A 22,026-nucleotide genomic window follows, 5' to 3' on the forward strand; every position below is an offset into this window, starting at 1 on the left:
TTGGTCAAAGCCCAATCAAGACGGACAAAGAGCACCCCAGAATCATAGCTTTATTGGATAGACATCGACTGATGAAAAATACAGCAAGTGAATAATTGAGTCTTTTACTCATCTTCCTTTTGGTCAACAGCCAAGCGTCTGCGTTCCGCTTTCACCTCTGCATCCTCCTCCGACTGCTCGGCCGAGATATCTCCGATCGTCAGCTTGGGCACCCATGTCGAAATCTCACGTACTCATATTCCCCTACCCAGCACAAGGCCACATCCTCGCCCTCCTCGATCTCAGCCACCAGCTTGCTCTTCGAGGTTTATCCATCACCCTCATCGTCACCCCTAAAAACCTCTCCCTCCTCCACCCTCTCCTTCGTCTTCACCCCGTCGCCGTTCACACTCTTATCCTTCCCTTCCCTTCACACCCCAAAATCCCTCCTGGCGTCGAAAACGTCAGGGAGCTTGGGAATGCCGGAAATTACTCCATGATCAACGCTCTCTCCAAGCTTCAAGACCCAATTATCCAGTGGTTCAGGTCCCACCCTTCACCGCCGGTGGCCATTATATCTGACTTCTTCCTCGGCTGGACTCTCAAACTTTCCGTTCATTTGGGAATTCCCAGAATTGCGTTTTACCCAGGGAGTGCTCTGTTGGCCTTAATTATCAACTTTTGCTGGCGAAACACGCAGGCTGTACGGGGTCAGAGAGTAATAGAGTTCTCGGATTTTCCCGGAGCGCCGTCGTTTAAGGAGGAGCATCTTCCTTCTATAGTTCGAAATTACAGGGAATCCGATCCTGATTCAGAGTTCGTCAAGGAGAGTTCTCTTGAGAATATCGTGAGCTGGGGTTGTATTTTCAACAGCTTCCGAGATCTTGAGGGTGAGTATTTGGAATATTTGAGAACAACATTGAAGCACCCTCGGGTCTTTGTGGTAGGTCCATTGAGCTTGATTGGACCCGACAGCGGCGGCGATCAAGCTAACCAGTACCCAGATGAACATTCCGATTTGTTCAACTGGCTCGACGGCTGCCCGGATGGGTCTGTGTTGTATGTGTGCTTCGGGAGTCAAAAGTTTCTGAAACGAGAACAAATGGCAGCCTTAGCAGCCGGGTTGGAACGATCCAATACCCGATTCATATGGGTGGTAAAATCCGGCACGCCACAACAAGTGGAAGAAGGGTACGGCGTTGTGCCAGAGGGGTTTGAGGATCGGGTCTCAGGGCGGGGCTTCGTGATAGGAAGTTGGGTGCCCCAAGTGGCTATACTGAATCACAGAGCCGTCGGCGGGTTTCTGAGTCACTGTGGGTGGAACTCGCTGTCGGAGGCCATAGTAGCCGGAGTCATGATTCTGGGGTGGCCTATGGAGGCTGACCAGTTCGTGAACGCCAAGCTGATGGTGGATGACAAGGGCGTGGCGGTAAGAGTGTGCGAAGGAGCGGACTCAGTACCCGACCCGGGGGAATTGGGTCGGATAGTAGCAAGATCCATGGGTGCAGATAGTGCTGAAAAAGAAAGGACAAAAGCACTGAGGGAGAAAGCTCACAGGAGCGTAAGTGAGGAGGGGAGGTCGGGGAAGGAGTTGGACCAGTTAGTGGAAGCATTAACTCAGCTCAATGCACGATGATGATTACCTACTCAATGCATTTGAAACATAAATGTGGTTCGGTTAGATTAGTATCTAGAAGTATTTTTGAAATTTGAAGTGTCCTAAAAATATTAAAATATTTTTGCATTCTCAAGTATTTTGTTTGCTTCATATTTTCAGTACCCATCTTTTGTTTTACTCCATCTCTTATTATAAGATCTTTTTAATTAAATTACGTGATTTAAAAAAACAGTTAAAATTAATTAAAAACAATTAATAAGTAGCAAATGTAGTTTTGTTTTTCAATATATCCCTATATATAAATGAATAAATATGAGAGAATAGTAATGAGATAAATGAAAAAAGAAAATGTATTAAATACATTAAATTAGGGGTGAAATAGGTAATACTATATTAAATATTCAGACAAACTCAAAAAGGATCTTATAAAAAGAGATAAACTTATTTAAAAAATTAGATCTTATAATAAATAACGGATAAAATATTGTTATTTGTTAATACCCATCTCTAACACTTTTTAATAATCATTTTGAATTCTTTCCAATAGTCATCTTAAATGCTTTGTAGAAGTACTAAAAAGCTGGGATAATGAACTTTTAGGGGGGCCCAACAATGAAGTTACAATCACTCTTAAGAAATATTTTAGAGCAAAATAGAATTACAATATATTGTAAGATGACGCTGAGTGCATTTAAGAAAAAAAAAAAATACTATGAATCCTAGTATGTTGGACCCACTTAAGAAAGTATTTTAAGGCACCGGATCACGAGCATGAATAAGTAAGTTATTTTGTGGGTGAGATGAGCATTGCGTCTTATCTTCTCATAGAAATGCGACATCATTATGCTGGTGAGGCTTTCTGTTTAGCTTTGTTTTGTTTGTTTATATTTTGTCTTTTTTGGGATTAGGCTGGGAGAAGTTTTTTTTTTTTTTTTTTGTGGGGGGGGGGGTGGTTTGGGGGAACCAGATATACGCAAGAGACTGCTGACTTGAGGAGCGTAAATGGCAGTGTGGCGCATACATGCTCGGAAACTTGAATGGCCAGTGAGCTAGAGAAAGGCCAAAGGAGTGGTGGATCTGCTAAGGGCTGGGGATGTCATAGATCATGTAGTAAGTTCATATTATTATATTATTATTATTATTTTAAGGCAGATTTTTTTTACCTTGTTTTTTTTTTTTTACTATAACTATCAACTATGTAGATCAGATTTCAGTAATATAAATTGATCTGTGTACTTTTAAAATAATATTATAATAATATTTTTATAATGTGTTAAATCTGAAATAATAAAATTTAATTTAATAGTATTTTTTTTGTGGCCAAAACTTAATTTAATAGTAATGAAAGGGGTAAAGAAGAAGAAAGGCGGAGTAGCGTAGCTGAATCTGATACCAAATTCAAATACAAAGAAAGGAACTCACGTTGTAGCTGCCACGACAGTATCAAGTTCTATACTTCTACCTATTCCTAGTCATATATCTCAAATTCTCATCAGCTCTTAATTTGTTTTTTAAAATTTGAGTGCTTTGTACAGCACAATCAGTGATGGAAATAGATTCTCTAGCTAAGTGACGTCCAATCAAGCTTTCAATTCTCATTCCTATTCCCAGTTCTTCAGCTCAGTTCTGCCTTCAACTCTGCATTTTCCGCCGGCTCCGTCAATATTTCTCCCATCGCCGGCCTTGAGAAGCCATGTCTAAAACTCACATTCTCATATTTCCTTCCCCAGCACAAGGCCACATCCTCCCGCTCCTCCATTTCAACCGCCGGCTTGCTCTTCGAGGTTTATCCATCACCCTCATCGTCACTCCCAAAAACCTCTCCCTCCTCCAGTCTCTCCTCCGTGCCCAACCCGTCGCCGTTCATACCCTTATCCTTCCCTTCCCTTCACACCCCAAAATCCCTCCTGGCGTCGAAAACGTCAGAGAGCTTGGCACTGCCGGAAATTACACCATGATCAATGCTCTCTCCAAGCTTCAGGACCCAATTATCCAGTGGTTCAACTCGCACCCTTCAACTCCAGTGGCCATCATCTCCGACTTCTTCCTCGGCTGGACCCTCAGGATTTCCCGCCATCTGGGCATTCCGAGGATTATTTTCTACTCTTCTGGGGCGCTCTTCGCCTCCATTAACAACATCTGTTGGCAGAATATTGACAGCATTAGAGATCGGAGGGTGGTCGAGTTCTCCGAGATCCCCAGAGCACCGTCTTTTAAAAAGGAGCATCTTTCTACTACTGTTCTGAAATACAAGGAATCAGATCCTGACTCCGAGATCAAAAAGGAGGGTTACTTGGCGAATCCGGCGAGTTGGGGTTGCGTTTTCAATAGCTTCCAAGATCTGGAAGGTCCCTATTTGGATTATTTAAGAACGACATTGGGCCACCGACGGGTTTTCGCGATGGGCCCCTTGAGCCTCCTCGGAACCTACAATGGCGGAGGTTGGGACAACCCGAATAGTAGAGGTGGTAATACGGGCCAACCTGCGGGTTGCGGGTTGGCCCGTGACGGGTTCAACCCATATAGGTCGGGTTGAAAAGCGTCGTTTGAAAAGCCAACCCGCCAACAATTATTTACTTCTTTTTTTTTTAATTTTTTAATCTTTTAATATTATTTTTTATTCAATATTTAAAAAAATATAATGATATTTTTATTTTTTTCTTGAAATATTTGATTGGAAATACCAAATAAATTATATAGGTATTTTTTTTTAATTTTTTAGATATAATATCATATATAATAATACAATTATAATAATTTTTAAAAAAAATTTTTAAAAAAAAAATATGCGGGTTAGCCCGCGGGTTGGCGGGCTAACCCGCAGCGGCCTGACGGTACTGGTTAGAAAGATTCGTTTACTGGCGGGTTGGCTTTTAGCCAAACCTAACCCGTTATTTTTGGCGGGTTGGCGAATAGTGAGACGAACTCCCACGTACTTAGCTGGCTCGACGGCTGCCTTGACGGTTCTGTGATGTATGTGTGCTTCGGGAGTCAAAAGGTGCCCAAGAGAGAACAAATGGAGGCTTTGGCATTCGGGTTGGAAGTATCAGAGACCCGATTCGTATGGGTTGTTAAACCCGGCACGACCCAACAAACGGAGGAAGGATACGAGTTAGTCCCAAAGGGATTTGAGGATCGGGTAAAAGATCGGGGCTTTGTGATAAAGGGTTGGGCGCCACAAGTAGCAATACTGAGTCACAGAGCGGTCGGCGGGTTTCTGAGTCACTGTGGTTGGAACATGGTATTAGAAGCCATAGTGGCAGGAGTTATGATTCTGGGGTGGCCTATGGAAGCTGACCAGTTCATCAACGCCAAGCTATTGGTGGAGGATAAGGGCATTGCTGTGAGAGTGTGAAGGAGCGGATTTAGTACCCAACCCGGACGATTTGGGTCAGATAGTAGCAAGATCAATGAGTGGAGATAGTGCTGAGAAAGCAAGAGCTAAAGCACTTAAAGATGAAGCTCATAGAAGTGTAAATCAGGAGAGAGAGTCATGGCAAGAGTTGGATGAGTTTGTGGAAGACATAGCTCAACTTGGCGCACAACAATGATGCTTATGAATCTCTAGTGTGTTTTAAATAGGTAGAAAGAGAATGTTTGGATTAATTTTTCAAAGGTGATTTTAAGATATTTGAAATAAATATAAAAAAAATATTATCTCGATTTATGTGAAAATATTTTTTTTTTAAGTGCTGTATTTCAAACACCTCTTAAGTATATCTAAAACTAGAAAACAAGTTTCGAGTAAGCTAATTAAGGCTCAATATAACAAAATGAACACCACATTTTTGTATATTGTGGGAGGATGGATGTGTCAACTTGCAATGATCGAGCTGTTTTCGTTGTCAAGAACAAGTTGTTATTAAAGCTTTAATGTTCACCTACTCACTACATAAATACAAATAGCCAGTACTCCCTATAGCATAATGGTATGAAAGTTTTCATGCAAGTAAAAGGTGACAGATTTGATTTTGCTTATAACTTTTAAGGAGTTGACGCTTGCGTTTGTGTGTCTGAGAATAATCGTAGAAATCTAAGCTGTATTTCTTTCTTTTTTGATTTTTTGGTATAAAAGATGGCCTAAGCCCAAAATGAAAAACTAAGCAAGATGAGGATTAGATCCCAGACCATCATTCTCGTACAGACTCCTCAAATGAAGGGGCCAGAAACTTAAGATAGCAGTACTCGACTGGTCATGTTCTGAAATGCCTTGGATCCACAAGTATAAAATGATATACTTGAAATCTGGGTTTGGCTTAATGGGCTTGATGAGAGAATAGGATATAATGTCTACTCATCTGCCAATAGGCCCATTGCTCAAGCACACACTACATTTCAACCCATAAACCCAATTCCTGACAGAATATGTTAAATGCTGCATAAAACAATGAAAAATGATTCATGCACAAGGCTCCCACCAAGTGGAGCATGAGATCTCTCTGTAAGGGAAGAAGTTATTTTCAAGATTCGAACCTGTGACCTCAATATCACATGACAACAACCTTACTGTTTCTTAATGACTCACCCTTGTTTATAAAACATAGTCTCATTTATAAAGACTTAATTCATGTTGGTTTTTTAAAATAAAGCAGGGGCCAAAAAAACAAAAAGAGGCACAAAAATCAAGACAAGAGGCACTGTTCATCAATTTCAGAACAATGTCGACTTGCTTTAAAATTTATAATAAGCATATTGGTGGCCACACTGCACTGAATTAGCGACAGGACATGCGGGTCCTGATAACACTAAGGCCACCTTGCAACTTGCAACTTGCAAATATTGCCAATATGTACATTTCGGAAGTTTCAGTTTTAAGAAACACAAAACAAATAAACAACACAAAGCAGTACTAATAATGGCCACACGTTATAATTAAAGGCAAAAATATAAAATATCATCTAATGCCCTCCAAGTTGGATCTTCCCTTGTAGCTCAGTGCCCCCCACACCACACACCCTATCTTTCTGTGTATTTCATCACCTCAACAATTCATGCCTATGAAATATCGTCCATGTACCAACAAAGAAGGTGATGACCATTCATGATCTGACAATGGCTGACCAATTTGCAAGACAAGTTTATGGGCAAAGATCAAGTGGGATGCATTTTTAAAAACTAAAGAGGAAGTAAAGGTGATTTCAACAAATCTAAAAAGTCATTTAGATGATTTAGTCTTTATTCTCAATCTTTGATTATGCAGAAAACTTGAACCTCAAGAGTTACTCCATCAAAGAATTGTCAAGTACAAGCATTCGGGTTCATGATGTTATTCTTATCAGTGACTGATTCACATGAAAAAGTTCACAGCTTTGATTCACTTTCATACTTTTAACTCACATGCATATGAACACCTGTTTGCTTCCTTGTTCACAGGTAACCGGACACATCTAACTATTTAAAAGGGTGCATAAATACCTTTCTTTTCTTTAGCAGTTTTTTGTGGATGTCAAGACACAGCTTTTCATGCATATTTTGATTCTGTGAATTTATTGTTTGGTTAAAAGAATTCAGATATAATGTCAAAAGAAGACTTGCTACATTTATATCTTCAACTCTAATCTACTTGTCAGCAAGAAGTGAGTTAGGCTAACTATTTATGCACTGTAATTGCATTTTTGCCTTAGCTCTTACTGTTTTCCCAAACGAAGAAATTTGCAGTCACTTTTGCTTTGAGATTAAATCAAGGAAAAAAAAAACCAGACAAGTCTAAGTCTCACTCTTGTTTTTGTCTTTTCCTCCTCTGATATAATTATTATATCTTAAATCACAAACCATTAAAAAGCTTGAGGTTAGGGGACCCTTAAATGAGAATATTAATAGAATATAAAAGAAAAGATAGCTATAGATTAGGCTGCCACTTCATCAAACTCACTTTTTCTATATCCACAATCAGACCAATCTCTAAGAATGCAACACCTTAACTGATACTTTTCCAGTACAAGATCATAACCGTGCCAGCGTAACCGTAGTCAAATAAACTAGATAACCTCTGACAGAAAAATCCTGGCCGGCCCACAGATGTTGTTGTTGAATTTAGATAATCATTGATCAAGACCCTCACCAAATTTCCAAGTTTATCCTGTTTTCCAGCTAACTTGAATGTATATCGCTGACAGTGACATTCCAAAACCGCACAAGATGTACCGTAGCGCCCGGTTTAAAGCCCATCTTATTGAGCCAGTCGTAAAAATTTAAGAATATTTTTTACAGGTAAGCATAGTTTTCTTTAGTAGGATTGGCTTTTAATATACTTGCATCCTTATTTACTAGAGTAGAACTGAATCTAAGAGAGGAACAGAGTAGCTCTGTTTTTCACTCTCTGTTTGACCTATTCTTCCCGTGGGCAAGAGAGTTGAAGAGATAGTATATTTACATTGAAATCTAAATAAGCACCAGCAGTGTACAAGAGTTGAGCTCTTCAACTTATTGAGAGGCCGAACAAGGATTTAATTTGGTGAAATCTTTGGTGGGACTATTTTATGTGATTTTTTTTTTTCAATTGGTTGTTAATATCTTTGTTGCTGCTTCTATGTCAGCATCGGCAACATTTGTATGTTTCTCTTTTGCTGTCTTGTTAATTTAGCACGACCATGACATAAGACAAGACTCTAATTCACTCCAAAACAAATCTAAATCACACGCTGGGAAATATCGGAAGTTAAAAAAAAAAAAAAAATCCTTTATCTTTGTTGCTTACACCACAAGGAAAGAAAATTGTATTATTTGATGCATGCGACGGCAGAAAAAGGATATACACATGGTAGCCAGTTGTATTTACAGAAGGCGACGTGAGCAGTCTCTGAGATGGCATATGTAAAATGGGTGAGCCGGACTTGTGAAGTGACGCCACAGATGGCTCCAAGAATAATCCCCTGTATTGATGATTTAGAGGGGACTTCATAATAGATACCAAGTCTCTTCAGCGTGCTTTAGGATAAGAAAATGACCAAATGGGTCATATTTATTTTGTATTATTCATAGACCAAGTTGTCCAGAAAAGCATGTTTGGCTAAAGTATTTTCAAAGTTTTTGTCTTTGCTATAATAGAAATTTTTGCAAATGCTTTGCACATAGTCTAAACTAGTCATCAGGCTCCTATCAGTTGATTGCAATATTCTGATTCCACAAATCGAAACCATGCTATATTTTATCTGTTTCCCATCATTCTTGAAAGTGCATTGGCTTGGAACAGCCTTTTCAGCCACAGAGCTAAGGAGTTACTCAGTGATTTAAGTAAATGTGTGATTTAATTAAAAACAAAATAAGGGAATAGACAACTCATTATATACACAAGTTTTCATTTCACGATTTTATCCTACAAATTATTTATCAAACAGACCATGAGATGGTCCTGGAGGGAAAAAAAAGAAATGAAATCATAAAATCAAAATGCAACAAATGCTTCCCGGCTAACAACGTATTTACAACATTTCCTACCCTCACTCCCAAATACAAGCACTCATCACAATTTTATAAGCAAGAACTATCCTACAGTCCTCGTTCCTAGATAACTAAGCCTCTTATTCTTCACTCTGAAGTCCTATATCATAGCAACGCAATGCTCAACTTCAAAACTGGCATGAAGTTCCAAGTCTCTGTCTCTGCTTCTGACCTAAAGTTATGGATTTCCTTTTGGCAAATGCCGGATACAAAAGCTCTTGAAACTTCTCCAGGAACACTGCCCATTCTTCATCACTCATATCAGCTAGCTTCACAAAGCTTATGCTTGCAGGAAGCTGCTCACTGGCACTCCTGTGTCCAGATGATGCATTTGTAATATAGCCGTCATCCACTTCTGCTCCTGAATGTTTCTGGGTTTTCTCGCCTAACATAGTATTTTTCAGTGACACAGAAAGTTTAGAGACATTTTGGATTGTTTGACGGGGAAACGAGACAAACCCTAAGGGATCTTCCCCATCACTTTCTTCCTCTCCCTCTTCAATGCTTTCATCAAGCTTGGAAAGTGGGTTGCGACCACGTCCACTCCCAAATCCACATTGAAAAGTTGCTATGGTTAAAGGATCATCAAACGCCATCTTGGGAGTAAAATCGAACCCAAATTCATCACAATCTATCTCAAACTGGAATTCCTGATCTCCCGACTCAGTCCTTGGAGATAGTTCTTCCCTCTCCGCAAGCATCTTCCTTGCCCCCAAGCATACCACCTCAAGTTCACTGGGTTCCTCTTCACCCCTGTGGAGCTCCCGAGTCATCATCTCACCAATCTCAGCAAGACATAGGCCAAAATCAGCAGCCTCCTTGAGAAAAATAGTGCAGAGTACCAAGACTCTCAGACAAGCCTCTCGTATCATGGGCAGTTCCCTACGAAGCATCTCACAATCTCGAACTGGATCAAGATTTTTTATGTAATTGAGCTCTTCTTCAGTGAATGGAATTGAAGCCTGAGGCCAATGAATCCACTCAAAGTATGGATCCTCCAGAGTTTCTGGTAGGCAAAGCCCATGATCAATAGGAAAGAGCTCCACTTGGCCAAATTTCCCCATGCTATCATGCTTTTTGACTAGCAAGTTTCCGCCATGCCTATCTGTGTTAAGAATCCTAATGTCCAATATCCCTATACGATGCACAGAAGCAACTGGAAAGCTAGAGGTCCCATGATCACTGGCATCAAAATCATGTGGTATGAACTGTTGGAAAGATGCAATTTTGCTTACCAAATTCTTCCTCCGAACATTAGTCCCATTGACGCCATCATTGACATTGAAGATTGAGTGGGTAACCTTCACTAAGGCAGTTGGAGGCACATTTGCAAAATGGTCATAGTCAAGCAGATAAGCTGCAACTTCCCTGAACCCTGTCTCTCCTACCCTCACCGAGCGTTTCAAACCTGGCTGTCCAAGAGTTTTACCAACAAACCCTTTGGGATTGTTAGGGGCAAAAGGCTCCTCATCTGTTGGTTTCACAATGGCAACACTCTCGCCTCTACTGTTCCGGAAATAGTATGCACCTCCAAGTCCACTATGAACAGGGATTGGATCTATCCCCATCTTAATTGCCTTCACGGTGTCCTTGACCAGTTGCTTCGTTTTATCAAGGCGATTTGATTGCCCCAGTATCTCAATAGGACCACTCTTGTCCCTCTGCTGGATATCCCTTCCAACGGGTGAGAGACAAGGAGTGGATGAGCTTCTGTGCATTTGATTCCTAGTAAGAAGAAGTGGAGAGTCATTTCTTACTGCACTAAGGTCATTCTTCAGAATAATGTCCCCAAAACTTAGTGAGCTCTCTTCTGTTGGGACATTAAGGGCAAGCTGCAGCCTCCTTTTCACCGTGTGAGCATTGTCTCTACGATCTAATTCCATGCCGAGGACACAGCCATTTTCTGCTTGCACAAAAACTCGTCTCCTCCCAGCAGGCTGCCTTCCTTCGATCCTGTTGTTTCCATGATATTCCCCACCGTGGGGACTCCTCATTAGTGACACAGCCATCTGAGTTTGAACAGGGCTGTCTAACTTTTGAGACATCAACTGAATAATGAAGCAAAAATGATGGCGGAAGAAAGCTTCTTCCCTCCCCAGAAATTGGAAAGCTGGCCCAAGGAGATTGAGTGAGGCCAATGTCTTGTTCCCCAATGATCATTAATCGGAGCCGTCGTGTGAAAAAAATTGAAGGACGGATACAGGATTGGAGATAGAAAAAAGATCCAGGGTGATCACTACATGGAGGAGGCCATCACGCCCGGCTAGCAGAACATAAAATCTGCACAAGCATGGAAATTTAATCAAAATTCAAATAACCGCCATAATCAAAGTAAATCCACACATAAATTCCCGTTCAGTTCAATTACTTCAAAGTGAATCCATGCAGTCATTATATAATTTTCGCACGCACTTGCACCACTATATTGTGAACGGATAGATCCATCATTCATGCTTCTCTAAGTCCTGATAATTATTAGAAAGTTAAGGAAAAATAGTTAACGCATCAGTTTTGCATCTAATAGCTGATACAATGAACAGTGCACCAAAGAATTGCGAAACCTCCTCAATAAAATGATCGGTCATTCAATACTCAAGTTTAAAAAAACTGTAAGAAACAGAAAAACACAGAAAGAAAATCATTGAATAAATTAAAGAATCCTGTTTAGGCGCTAAGAAATCCCAAGAGTATAGAGAGACTGAAAGACCCAGCTTTACATAAGCCACCATCATTTGAACCCAAAAAACCAAAGACACAAGCAGAAACAGGTTCCTACCAACAAAGAGAGAGAGAGAGAAGAAAGAAATGAGCCAAAGACAGCTGGTTTGCTAGCTTCATTGACACAAAACGAAAATCCACCCAGCTCCTTCATTCAATGAAAGAAAGGATTCAGCCATTTCGGGAAAGAAAAACATCCGCATAAATTGTTGAAATGAAAATGCATTATACTCCTCAAAGGAATCGTACCCAACCCCCTTGGAGCTCTAGTACACCCATAGGCAGAAACAATTTCATTGAGCTGAAGCAACCAACTCACCACAATGCGAGATCTGAACATGAAAAAAACTAAATCCCCGAAGCTACAGTGGCCAGAAAGTGGAGGATGAATCAGAAGAATGGTCCAGTAAGAAGGAACCACGAACCCAGTCCGAGTATTCGACCGTACAACGCTAAGGACTCGTTCGGGTTGACTCGGAGGATTCCTTTGTCGAAGCAAAACCCACAAAGGTAAAAACTCCCTCCCTCTCTATCCTCTCGCCCTCAGAACGTTCTCTAACCCAAAGGCGAAAGCTTCAGTCGGGTTAATATACAAACATGATGATTCTCTCTCTCTCTCTGTGCCCCACACTGAGCCAGGGTGAGAAGTCCAGAACAAGGAATCATGACCGTTGGATCTGTGAACGGAAAAGGATGTGAACCGTCAGATAGTATAAGGGAATGGGTGAGGGTGACGTGGAGATAAGGGAGTGGACAATGACGTGGCTGAGAGTCAGTGTCGACTGTAGAGTGTAACATACTACAATTTGCAGTGTCCATCTGATGGTCCTTGATTCTGTCAAAGCGGCCGCACTCCAGGCCAATGGATTTGGGGCCTAGTTGGGCCCCACATGGTCACTTTTTTCAGATCTGATCTACGGTGTGGATTGAATCAGAGAATGTGGATCAGATGCTTCTGCCCATTTCTGATTGATGATGGATCTTACCGGCTAGTTTTTGGCATTATTATCAAAGGAAGGCAGCGGAAATCGGACGGGTCCAAAAGGACAAAAATTGATCGGACGGATCATCCTGATTGTGTCGCTGTCAAACAACTGTGTTCCGGATCCATAGAAAGAAATTGCTTCTTAAGATAGACTCACCCTCCAAGTGGCAAGCATCATGGACCATCATCATGATATTCTCAGTCTCCTGAGCACAAACACTATTACATTAATTATATTAATTGTGTAGGTTAGTTTTGGTCTCAAAACAAATTTTTTTTTAATGAAGTACGATGATATATAATTTTAAGTGATTTATTATTTTATAATTTATAAAAAGATTAATATAATTTTTATTTTCTCAAATTTGTTCTCATTTTGGTTTTTGTTCCTCAAGTTTCAAATCATAAGTTTTGATCATTTTAAAGGCAAAATGGTCCAGCTTTTTATTGAATTATATGGACTAATGTTTTTGATGAAAAGAAGCTTAAAAAACCAAAACTTATAATTTGAAACTTGAGGAACTAATACTAAAATTAGGACAAACTTGAAAAACAAAAAATTATATTAACCATTTACAGATATTGTGTTTTACTATGTAAGTTATAATTTACATTATCTTAGATAATTTTTATTACTCATAATTTATAACTATTGTGTTTTTTTATACTGATGATATTTGTCGATGAGAAATCACGAACATGGCCTTCTTTATAATCTTATGTCATTATCATCTGAACAAATATAATATAATATTAGTAAAAAAAAAAAAACATTTCAACTTTTGAGCTGAAGTTATACAATTAGCCTTTAAAAAAAAAACACTCATACACAGCTTTAGCTTCTGTAGCTCATCTGATATTTGGATCACTTTCAACAAAAAATCATTTTTATATTTTATAAGATAAAATTCTTTTTATATATTTATCTCATGTAAAAGCACTTAAAAACCTATTTTTAAAAGTATGGAAGCATATGTGAGAGTGAAGTGGTCAAATGTGTAAGATAGAGCTAGTTAGAGCCAATATAAATATTTAGTTTGCTTTGATGATTGCAAGTTTCGGTAGTAATTTACACAATAAAATATAGACTTTTCGATGAAAGAAAAATAATGATGTTTTTTTTCATCACAAATAAACAATTATTTGGTTTCCCAGATTAATTTTTGTGGTTTAGAGAATGTACCATTGAAATTACATTATACCCCCCCCCCCTTTCTCCCTCGCTCCCTCGATAATTGATGTGAGATAAGAAGGCATAAAATTAAAGAAGAATACATAGCCTTGAGAGTTGCACCCACCCTTAAAGGAACTAGTGGGCTAACCCAGCCATGTGAGTTGATTTAATAAATGTATATAGCGAAAATAACCAAAAAAGAAAACTAAAAATTATTAAATGTCAAATAAAAAATGTTAATAAAAAATTGTCCTCGTTTACAAATTCAGTATTGTTAACACCAAATAAAGTGTTATTACCAAATCTGATTTAAAATTTAATAATTTTTAGCTCTTTTTTTTATTATTTTTCTTATAATAATATTATATATCAGTACAAAAGATTAGTTTCTTATAACATGATGAATTATTGTTTAAATTTTTATTAAGAGATGTGTTTACGTTTAGTGTTCTACACTACTTCAAACACATTCTCAACTTGACTTATAAATAAAAATAGAGAAGTATATATATGAGCTAACTTTACAAAGGTATATAGTTTATATAATAAATAATGCATAAATACGTGATACATTGATTTTTTTTAAAAGAAATTATTTTTTTTATGAAGATGATAATTATAAATGGGAAGATTCCTTGTTGAAAATCTCTCTGTTCTGTGTTCTCATCAGGCCCCCTTTTTGTGTGATAAGATGCTAATTTTTTATTTATTTGAAAAAATATAATAAATTTTTAATTATATTTTGTAGTATTATATTCCCATTTGTATGTTTTTATACTTCATTGACTTTAGATGTTGTGGAAATTTAAATAGAAAGCATGAATTGCGAGCTTACAATTTTGCCATTCACTCCGAAATCGTATTTTAGAAATTGATGGATTTTAACTTTTAATTTTATGCTTTTTCTCTTTTCACCAAAAAAGAGAAGGCGTACTAATATATGGGGGAAAAAAAACAAAGGAAACAAAAGGTGTAGACATTCGCTGTGGTTTACCAGAACAAGCACTTCTTCTTTTGCACTTTGACTTTGTTGAACGTTGAATTCCCTTTATCACTTTCTTCTAATAATAAGAATAATATATATATACACACACACAATACATATATATTTATAAAAGTAGTTTACCCCTTTTTATGGTAGGCAGGCCTGATTGTCAAGAAAGTGAACATTTTTGGCAGTTAAACATCCCATATCATGAGTCACGATCGTCTCTCAAAATCAAGATTTCCCAAAAAAAAAAAATGGTTTAAGTTAGTTGTGAATAAAAAAATACTGTAGTTTACTAAAAATTCTATATTTTATACTACCTCTAGTCCTAAATATAAGAATTAACTAACTAATTTGAGGAGATTAAGGAAAGAAGTTAAGTTAGTTATTTGTAATAAACATGTGTTGTCTTTCCTAAAATATTCTTGCCAATCAAGTGTGTTAGCTAGAACTACCATTATTAGAAGGATTACCTTAGAAAAAAATGTATAAATAAGAGAGACAAAGTGGATTGGGGTCTTATATTTAGGATCAAAATAAAAATCAAACAAGGTCTTATATTAAGAACCGGAAGTAGTATTAACATTACTATTTGACATTATTGCTAATAATGAGTAATTTTTTTTGTATTGAAATAATCAATATCAAAACATATAATAAAATTTCAGATGAAACCATATGACTTGCAGATCAGGAAATAGCGCAAGTTTGATTGTAACGAGCTCCCTATATGTCATCAAAATATCACAGAAATATTCTTTTACGCGTACCAAGAAAATTATTAAATAATCTTTCTTTTTTTGGTTAAATCAATCTAAAAATTTTCTAAAATCTGTGGTGTTTAAATAAGTACTATTTAACCACTAATGAGTGCATTGATTACTAACAAAGAAAGAAATATATAAATCTTATTTTTGCCAACAAGAAATAAATCATTTAATAATTTTTTTAAAATATGAAATTCACTCACCCCTCAAATACCAAATATAGGACGTCTTACATGTATAAGAAATTCTTGGTTCGTCGTATAATTAATTTATTTGGTGGGTTGTTAATAAACCCTTTTCTAAATATTATCCTTATTGTAATTTACTTATAGTGTTTCTCTATGAATATGAAAAAAAGTTTGGAGAGAGTACTGTAATTCAGACAGGGTTAACAAATGTGATTTATTATCATGCAGATTGGAGAGAGTATTGTGAAGAAGAAAAAAATTTATTGGATTTTAAACAATATGTGTAGTACGAATATAGAGTTGGTTTAACAGTGTAAGATCTCATTAAGGGGGTGTTTGGGCATCATGAAAAGTGCTTCTGAGAAGCACTTTTCTACAAATCGAGATAAATTCCTTTATATATTTATCTCGTAAATTGTAAAATCACTTCTGAAATCATGGTTTGGTTTTCATCCAAACACCCTCAATCTTTTTGAGTCTCAAATCTGTTTCTCAAGCGAGATATCTGTACTGAAGGGGGTAGGCACGAACTCTAAACTAAATTAGCCAATTACTTAAATGTATAATACCTTTCGTTCCTTAATATAGGACCTAATTATTAAGTTAATTTTGATCTCAAATATAAAATCTATTTTTTATATTTATCAATTTTTTCTAAATTATTTCTACAGGTACTCTCTCAACCATAATCAAATAAGTGAGGGAGTAAAGATATTACAAAAGATAATTATAATATTTTAAAAAAAATATCATATTTTTATAATTAACTAATTTACTTAATCTAATCAAATTAATTAAATAGGTTTTATATTAAGTTGCACGTATAGGTGCTCATGGCCACCTAGATCTTTGGTGGCAGAGATTAGCCTTGGTTAGTGCAATATCGTTGTCTCCATTTATAATAATTCTTACTCACAATTATAATGTCTAGAGTTTCCCCATGATTAATTATTTGCTTCGCTATACGTGACAACTATGTCTTTTTCTTCATCCAAATTCTAAAACACTACCAACATCTTTCTTAATAAATCAATCAGACACTTTCGTAATAAATCAATTTGCATTCTTTCGTAATAGATAAAAAATAAAGAGACAAAGTTCATTGCATCTTGTTTATGCGATTAAAATAAAACAAAATATTTTGTGGTGATTAAAAAAATTAAAAACAAAACAAAACAAAATAATACTCGGTCCTTAATATAGAACTCAATTAGTGAGTTGGTTTTGGTCCTAAATATAAAACTCATTTCTCATATTTATCAATTTTCTCTAAATTACCCTTATGGATACTCCTTCAACTATAACCAAATAGAAGAGGAAGATGATGTATTAAGAAAGATGATTATGGTATTTTAAGAAAAACGTGTCACATTTTTTATAATTAACTAACTTACCTAACTTCCTTAATCTAATCAAATTAGTTAAATGGATCTTATATTAAGGACCGGAAGAGTATTATAAAAATAGAATTAAAAAAAAATTAACCTACCGTTAAGGTTTACGTGGCTAACTTCGCCGGGCGGGGGATCCGCCGTTGTGGCCTTGTGGAGATTTGGTGGACATATTTCGGCACAAGGAGCCAACAATTATTTTATTTTTAAAAATAAAAAAGGATAATTGCCATTGGGCCGGCCAATTGAGTATGATGCAGAGAATCATTACCCAGGGTGTGAGAGAATCCACGTGCTGAGACACGTGGAGACAAAGTCGTTCGTCAAAATTCAGACATGTCGGTGTCATATTTCCACGTAGCTTTGTCGTTATCCTACCGGATATACCAATGTCGAATAAACAACTTAGCGAGGGAGTTGCGTTCACGTACATACGCGCTTATTCTATGCATGCATCACGGTTCGGGGGATTCTTTGACTTTTGACCTCATCTTTTTGGTCAAACGAATCCTTGAATCCATTAGGATCCAACCTACGGGACGTTCCTTCGTTAAAGTTTATCCCATGTTTATTTTCAATATGCTCCCTCTGTCTCCTGTATTTAATACTCTTTCAATTCTTAATATAAAATATATTTAACTAATTTAATTAGATTAAAAAAATTAAATAAGTTAGTTGATTATAAGAGATGTGATATGTTTTTTCTAAAATACCATAATCATCTTTCTTAATACCCCTTTCCATCTTCTACTTAATTATGGTTGAGGGAGTATCCATAGAGGTAATTTAGAAAAAATTGATAAATATGAGAAATGATTCTTATATTTAGAATTAAAACCAACTCAAGAATTGGATTCTATATTAAGAACCATAGGAGTATAAGATTTTATTTAATTTTTATTTTAATTCTAAATGCGATATTCTAATTTATTTTGTTTTTTATGCTTATATTTTTTTTAAGATAATCTTTCTAATAATAACAATTCTAATCAATACACTTGATTAGTGAGGATATTTTAAAAAAGAAAACATTTATTTATTACAAATAACTACCTTAACTTATTTTTTTGATCTACTAGTATTAGTTAACTAACTCTCATATTTAGAACCGGAGGTAGTATTTTGCTGGTAATTATACTTTGTTTTTAATTTCTAATTTAATACCTGTATATTTCTATTTTTTAATTAGATGTTTTCATTTTGCCATTTTAGCATTGTTAACTTGTGTACAGGGACTAACAATACTAAAATTACAGGAGCTAAACATATTAATTGTGGAGTTTATAATTTTTTTTGGAGTTTATAAATTTAAAAATAATTTATTGGCCGATAATATATTGGCGGTACAATGCACCTGGAGAGAGGTTGTGGGCATAGTATGGATTGGATGAGGGAGAGAAGAGTGACAATTTTGTAGAGAAAGGAACGATATCACGTCATGGAGGCATCATGTAGCCCTGCTCTCTGGGCCATACCTGCCACACACGTAATTTCATTATTGCCCTTCCAATAATAAGTGCCTTGAATTTTGGGAATCAGTTTTGGAATCTTGTATGAATCCCGTGGGCTCCTATGGCCTCATCTTCGCCCCCTGGTTCTCAAGCTGTCTCCTTCTCCCGCTCATTGTATGTATCCTTTCTGAGTCTTTTCTTTCATATTTTCTTTCTTTCCCTTCATTTCCTCACCTACCAAACTCACCCTCCCCCATTTATGTTCCCATCCTCTTCTTCTCTTCTAACTACATATGGTGAGTATAGAAATTACATAATTCCTTTTTCAATATTAAAAAATTAGCTAAATTTTAAAAAAATTCGTGTCGTTTTTTCCCTAAAAACAGTCCTTTTAATTTTCATTACTATTATTTGAATTTAAAAGATTTGTATTGACGACCTGGATCATTACAAGCGGGATAAAACTGTGACTTCTTGCTTTTTATGTAACTAAACTAAAATATCATTTACTCCTTTTGATTATTTGTATTGGTACAAAAAGCCCCAGATCTGGTCCCTGCCTTAAAAGAGATGTCACATCTCAAGTTCAAACTACTGTTTGGATAGAAATCAAATTATAATTTTAAAAGTATTTTTACGGTATACGAAGTAAATACGTGAAGGAGTTTGTCTCGTTCCGTAGAGAATGACTTTTAGGTGCTTCCAAACACCCTTTTATACATACGGGTTTGTACGTTAAATATTTGTGCATGTTATATTTTGATCCTCATGGAGAACAATTATTTGCATTGAAAACTATTTTCTTAATGAAAAATTCCTTGATTTTTAGAGACAAAGTAAAAAATATTTTATATTTAGAATTAAATTAAATTTCTATGTTAATTCTTATGTTTAGAATGAGAGAGCATAGAATATCATCACTTGAAATAAATTACTCCTCCGTTCATAAATATAAAACCCATTTTGTAGTGTAATTTACATTATAAAATAGATTTTATATTTAAGATCGGAGGAATATATTATTTATGATTATAAACACCACCTCGTTGCTTTTAAAAAAAAAAAATTACACACACACATACAAGTCATCAAGATCTCTCCTTTTCTTTTCCTAACACAATACTATTAAATGAGAGAAGTTTTATATATGTTATTATTGACATCATAATAAAAACAGTGACTCTCTCTCTCTCTCTCTCTCTCTCAAAAAAGGTGAGAAGTTCTCTCAAAATTTCTCTCATTCAAACTTGAACTTATAGAAATGGGCATTTTTATCAAAATGCTACACATAGTCAAATAAATTATCAAGTTATCATTTGATGAGAACTGTTTCTCAAAATTCTACTCCTCTATTTCTAAATGTAAATGTAAAATTTATTTTGCAATATAAATTACATTTCAAAATAACTTTTATACATAGGACCCGAAGGGTATATTAAAATTCTGTTTTTGCCGGACATAAAACTCGTTCTTCCAGCAAACAGCTTTATTGAATACTTCTCACCATGTGGCATGTTGACAATTTACCTTACTGTTTGTAGCATCGTGAAGACTTTCTCGTAAGCCTTTTCAAAATTTCTCTTACAATCTTTTCCCAAGAGAAAATTATCATCTAAGGAGACAGATGATTGCAACTATAAACCGTTTGATTAAATTTACTAATTTGTGAAAGTTTTAATGAACCTAGACCGTTGCAATTTTATCAAATTGGCTCAAAACCAAAACAATGGCATAATGGAAAAGAATCAAATCCAATAGAGGCCTTTGTCAGAGTTTGCTGCGGCCCTTGAGTTCCTGACTTTCAAAAGAAAAGGAAGGTTTTTTTTTTCCCATTACATTCAATTTAAACCCATACAAATTTAATTTAAATTTGAGACCTCATTCAAATGCGAGGAATGGCTCTGCCACTAATCAATCTATCATAAAAAAAAAAAAAAGGAGAAGGTTGTTAAATGGTCACATTGATAAGAAAAGAAGGAAATTATGATTAAGATGAGAGGAAGCATGTGTTAGGTTGGATGATGAGGACCAAGAACTGTTTTTTTTAATTTGATCTGATTTTTTTATTTTTTATTTTAATTTTTTGGTGGTTCCAAACTTGGATAATCTCTAGGTTGCACATGTTGAAACCTTAGTGGTGGCAGAGAGCACATTCATAGGAACCAATAATAATAATAAGAGTGTATAAAAATATAATTGGAATGGAAGTACTAATTAATATCTTAGGGATGAAGTAAATTTGGGGATAAGAATCAAATACTAAATTGCAATGAAAGCATTCAGATTTGTCAGAGACTGAACCGCCCATGTGCTGCTGCCTCTGAATTCTGATCCTAATTTGTACCATTCAAGTAATTTTCAATGCAGCTACCCCCGCAACCATGGTTCGTTGTTTTTTTAAAAAATAATTGTGGTGTTCCCATTTCACAGGACAAATGGAGCCGCCCCAATTATTAATTTTTACTCCTTTTTTTTTTACATTCACCTTTTTTCTTGTTTGTTTTTGCCATAGGTCCCATTGTTTTCTTTTCATAAAATGAAGACACACAGTCTCGTATTTTACATCAGATTCTCATTCTCAGATGGTGTTTGTGTGTCAACACACACACACACACACACAATGGACATCAAATTATTTGAATATTGCATCCCTCGTGGTGTCAAGAATCTTACTGAAATTATTCTGCAAAGTCTTTATATATAGTTCAAATATTTCTTTGTTTTTGGGCCTGAATTTTTGCTTTGGAAAATGATTATCAGCCTGCCCATTTGGTTGGGCTCAAACTCAGCCCAATTAGAGATTCGGGCATTTGTGATGAAAGGGAAATTTTTTGGGCCAGAAAAGCCCAAGGTTTGAGCTTCCCGCGGCCCCTCATTTTGGGGGGGGGGAGGCTTGACCCAAAATTGAATCCCGTATTGGAATTAGCGTTTAGCAGTCGTGAGTGATTATTTAGTGCATGCTTGGTTTCCAACAGAAAACCAAACACACCATTGATGAAAGGAAGAGCTATTTAGCTTACAGTTAGGGCTATCTTGGGATGATCTCTGTGCCACTAGCAAAGATGAATGAAGAACAGATCAGACATACCCAACAAACGATATTATAGCAAAATGATACTCCTCCGGTCCTTAATATAGGACCCAATTGTTGAGTTGGTTTTGGTCTTAAATATAAGACCCATTTCTCATATTTATTAATTTTCTCTAAATTACCCCTATGAATATTCCCTCAACCATAATCAAGTAGAAGAGAGAGGGGGTATTAAGGAAGATGATTATGGTATCTTAGGAAAAACGTGTCACATTTATTATAATTAACTAACTTAC

The 22,026-nt window shown here is 36.3% G+C and overlaps 2 protein-coding genes and 1 pseudogene across 3 annotated transcripts; 2 read left to right on the plus strand and 1 right to left on the minus strand.

Moving 5' to 3' along the window:
• Nucleotides 1–63: 63 nt before the first annotated feature.
• Nucleotides 64–1,730, plus strand: LOC114720414 (UDP-glycosyltransferase 89A2-like). The gene has a single exon (XM_028906061.1). It carries the CDS (start codon nt 215–217, stop codon nt 1,613–1,615), a length of 1,401 nt encoding a protein of 466 aa, XP_028761894.1. The 5' UTR covers nt 64–214; the 3' UTR covers nt 1,616–1,730.
• Nucleotides 1,731–3,204: 1,474 nt separating this feature from the next.
• LOC114720416 (UDP-glycosyltransferase 89A2-like) lies at nt 3,205–5,148 on the plus strand (annotated as a pseudogene).
• A 3,730-nt stretch (nt 5,149–8,878) lies between these two features.
• LOC114720417 (phosphatidylinositol 4-kinase gamma 5) lies at nt 8,879–12,313 on the minus strand. 2 transcript variants are annotated; one of them, XM_028906063.1, is made up of 3 exons: nt 12,005–12,066; nt 11,450–11,903; nt 8,879–11,317 (listed from the first exon to the last, which is right to left on the minus strand). In XM_028906063.1, the coding sequence occupies exon 3, from the start codon at nt 11,080–11,082 to the stop codon at nt 9,166–9,168; it is 1,917 nt and encodes a 638-aa protein (XP_028761896.1). In that variant the 5' UTR covers nt 11,083–11,317; nt 11,450–11,903; nt 12,005–12,066; the 3' UTR covers nt 8,879–9,165. The 2 variants fall into 2 exon arrangements, with proteins under 2 accessions (XP_028761896.1, XP_028761895.1); XM_028906062.1 differs by lacking the exons at nt 11,450–11,903; nt 12,005–12,066 and adding an exon at nt 12,075–12,313.
• Nucleotides 12,314–22,026: the final 9,713 nt, after the last annotated feature.

Source organism: Neltuma alba, unplaced genomic scaffold (genome assembly GCF_004799145.2).
Source record: "Neltuma alba isolate B1F8T4 unplaced genomic scaffold, ASM479914v2 tig00011983_pilon, whole genome shotgun sequence".
In the NCBI taxonomy this organism is placed as follows: Eukaryota; Viridiplantae; Streptophyta; class Magnoliopsida; order Fabales; family Fabaceae; genus Neltuma; species Neltuma alba.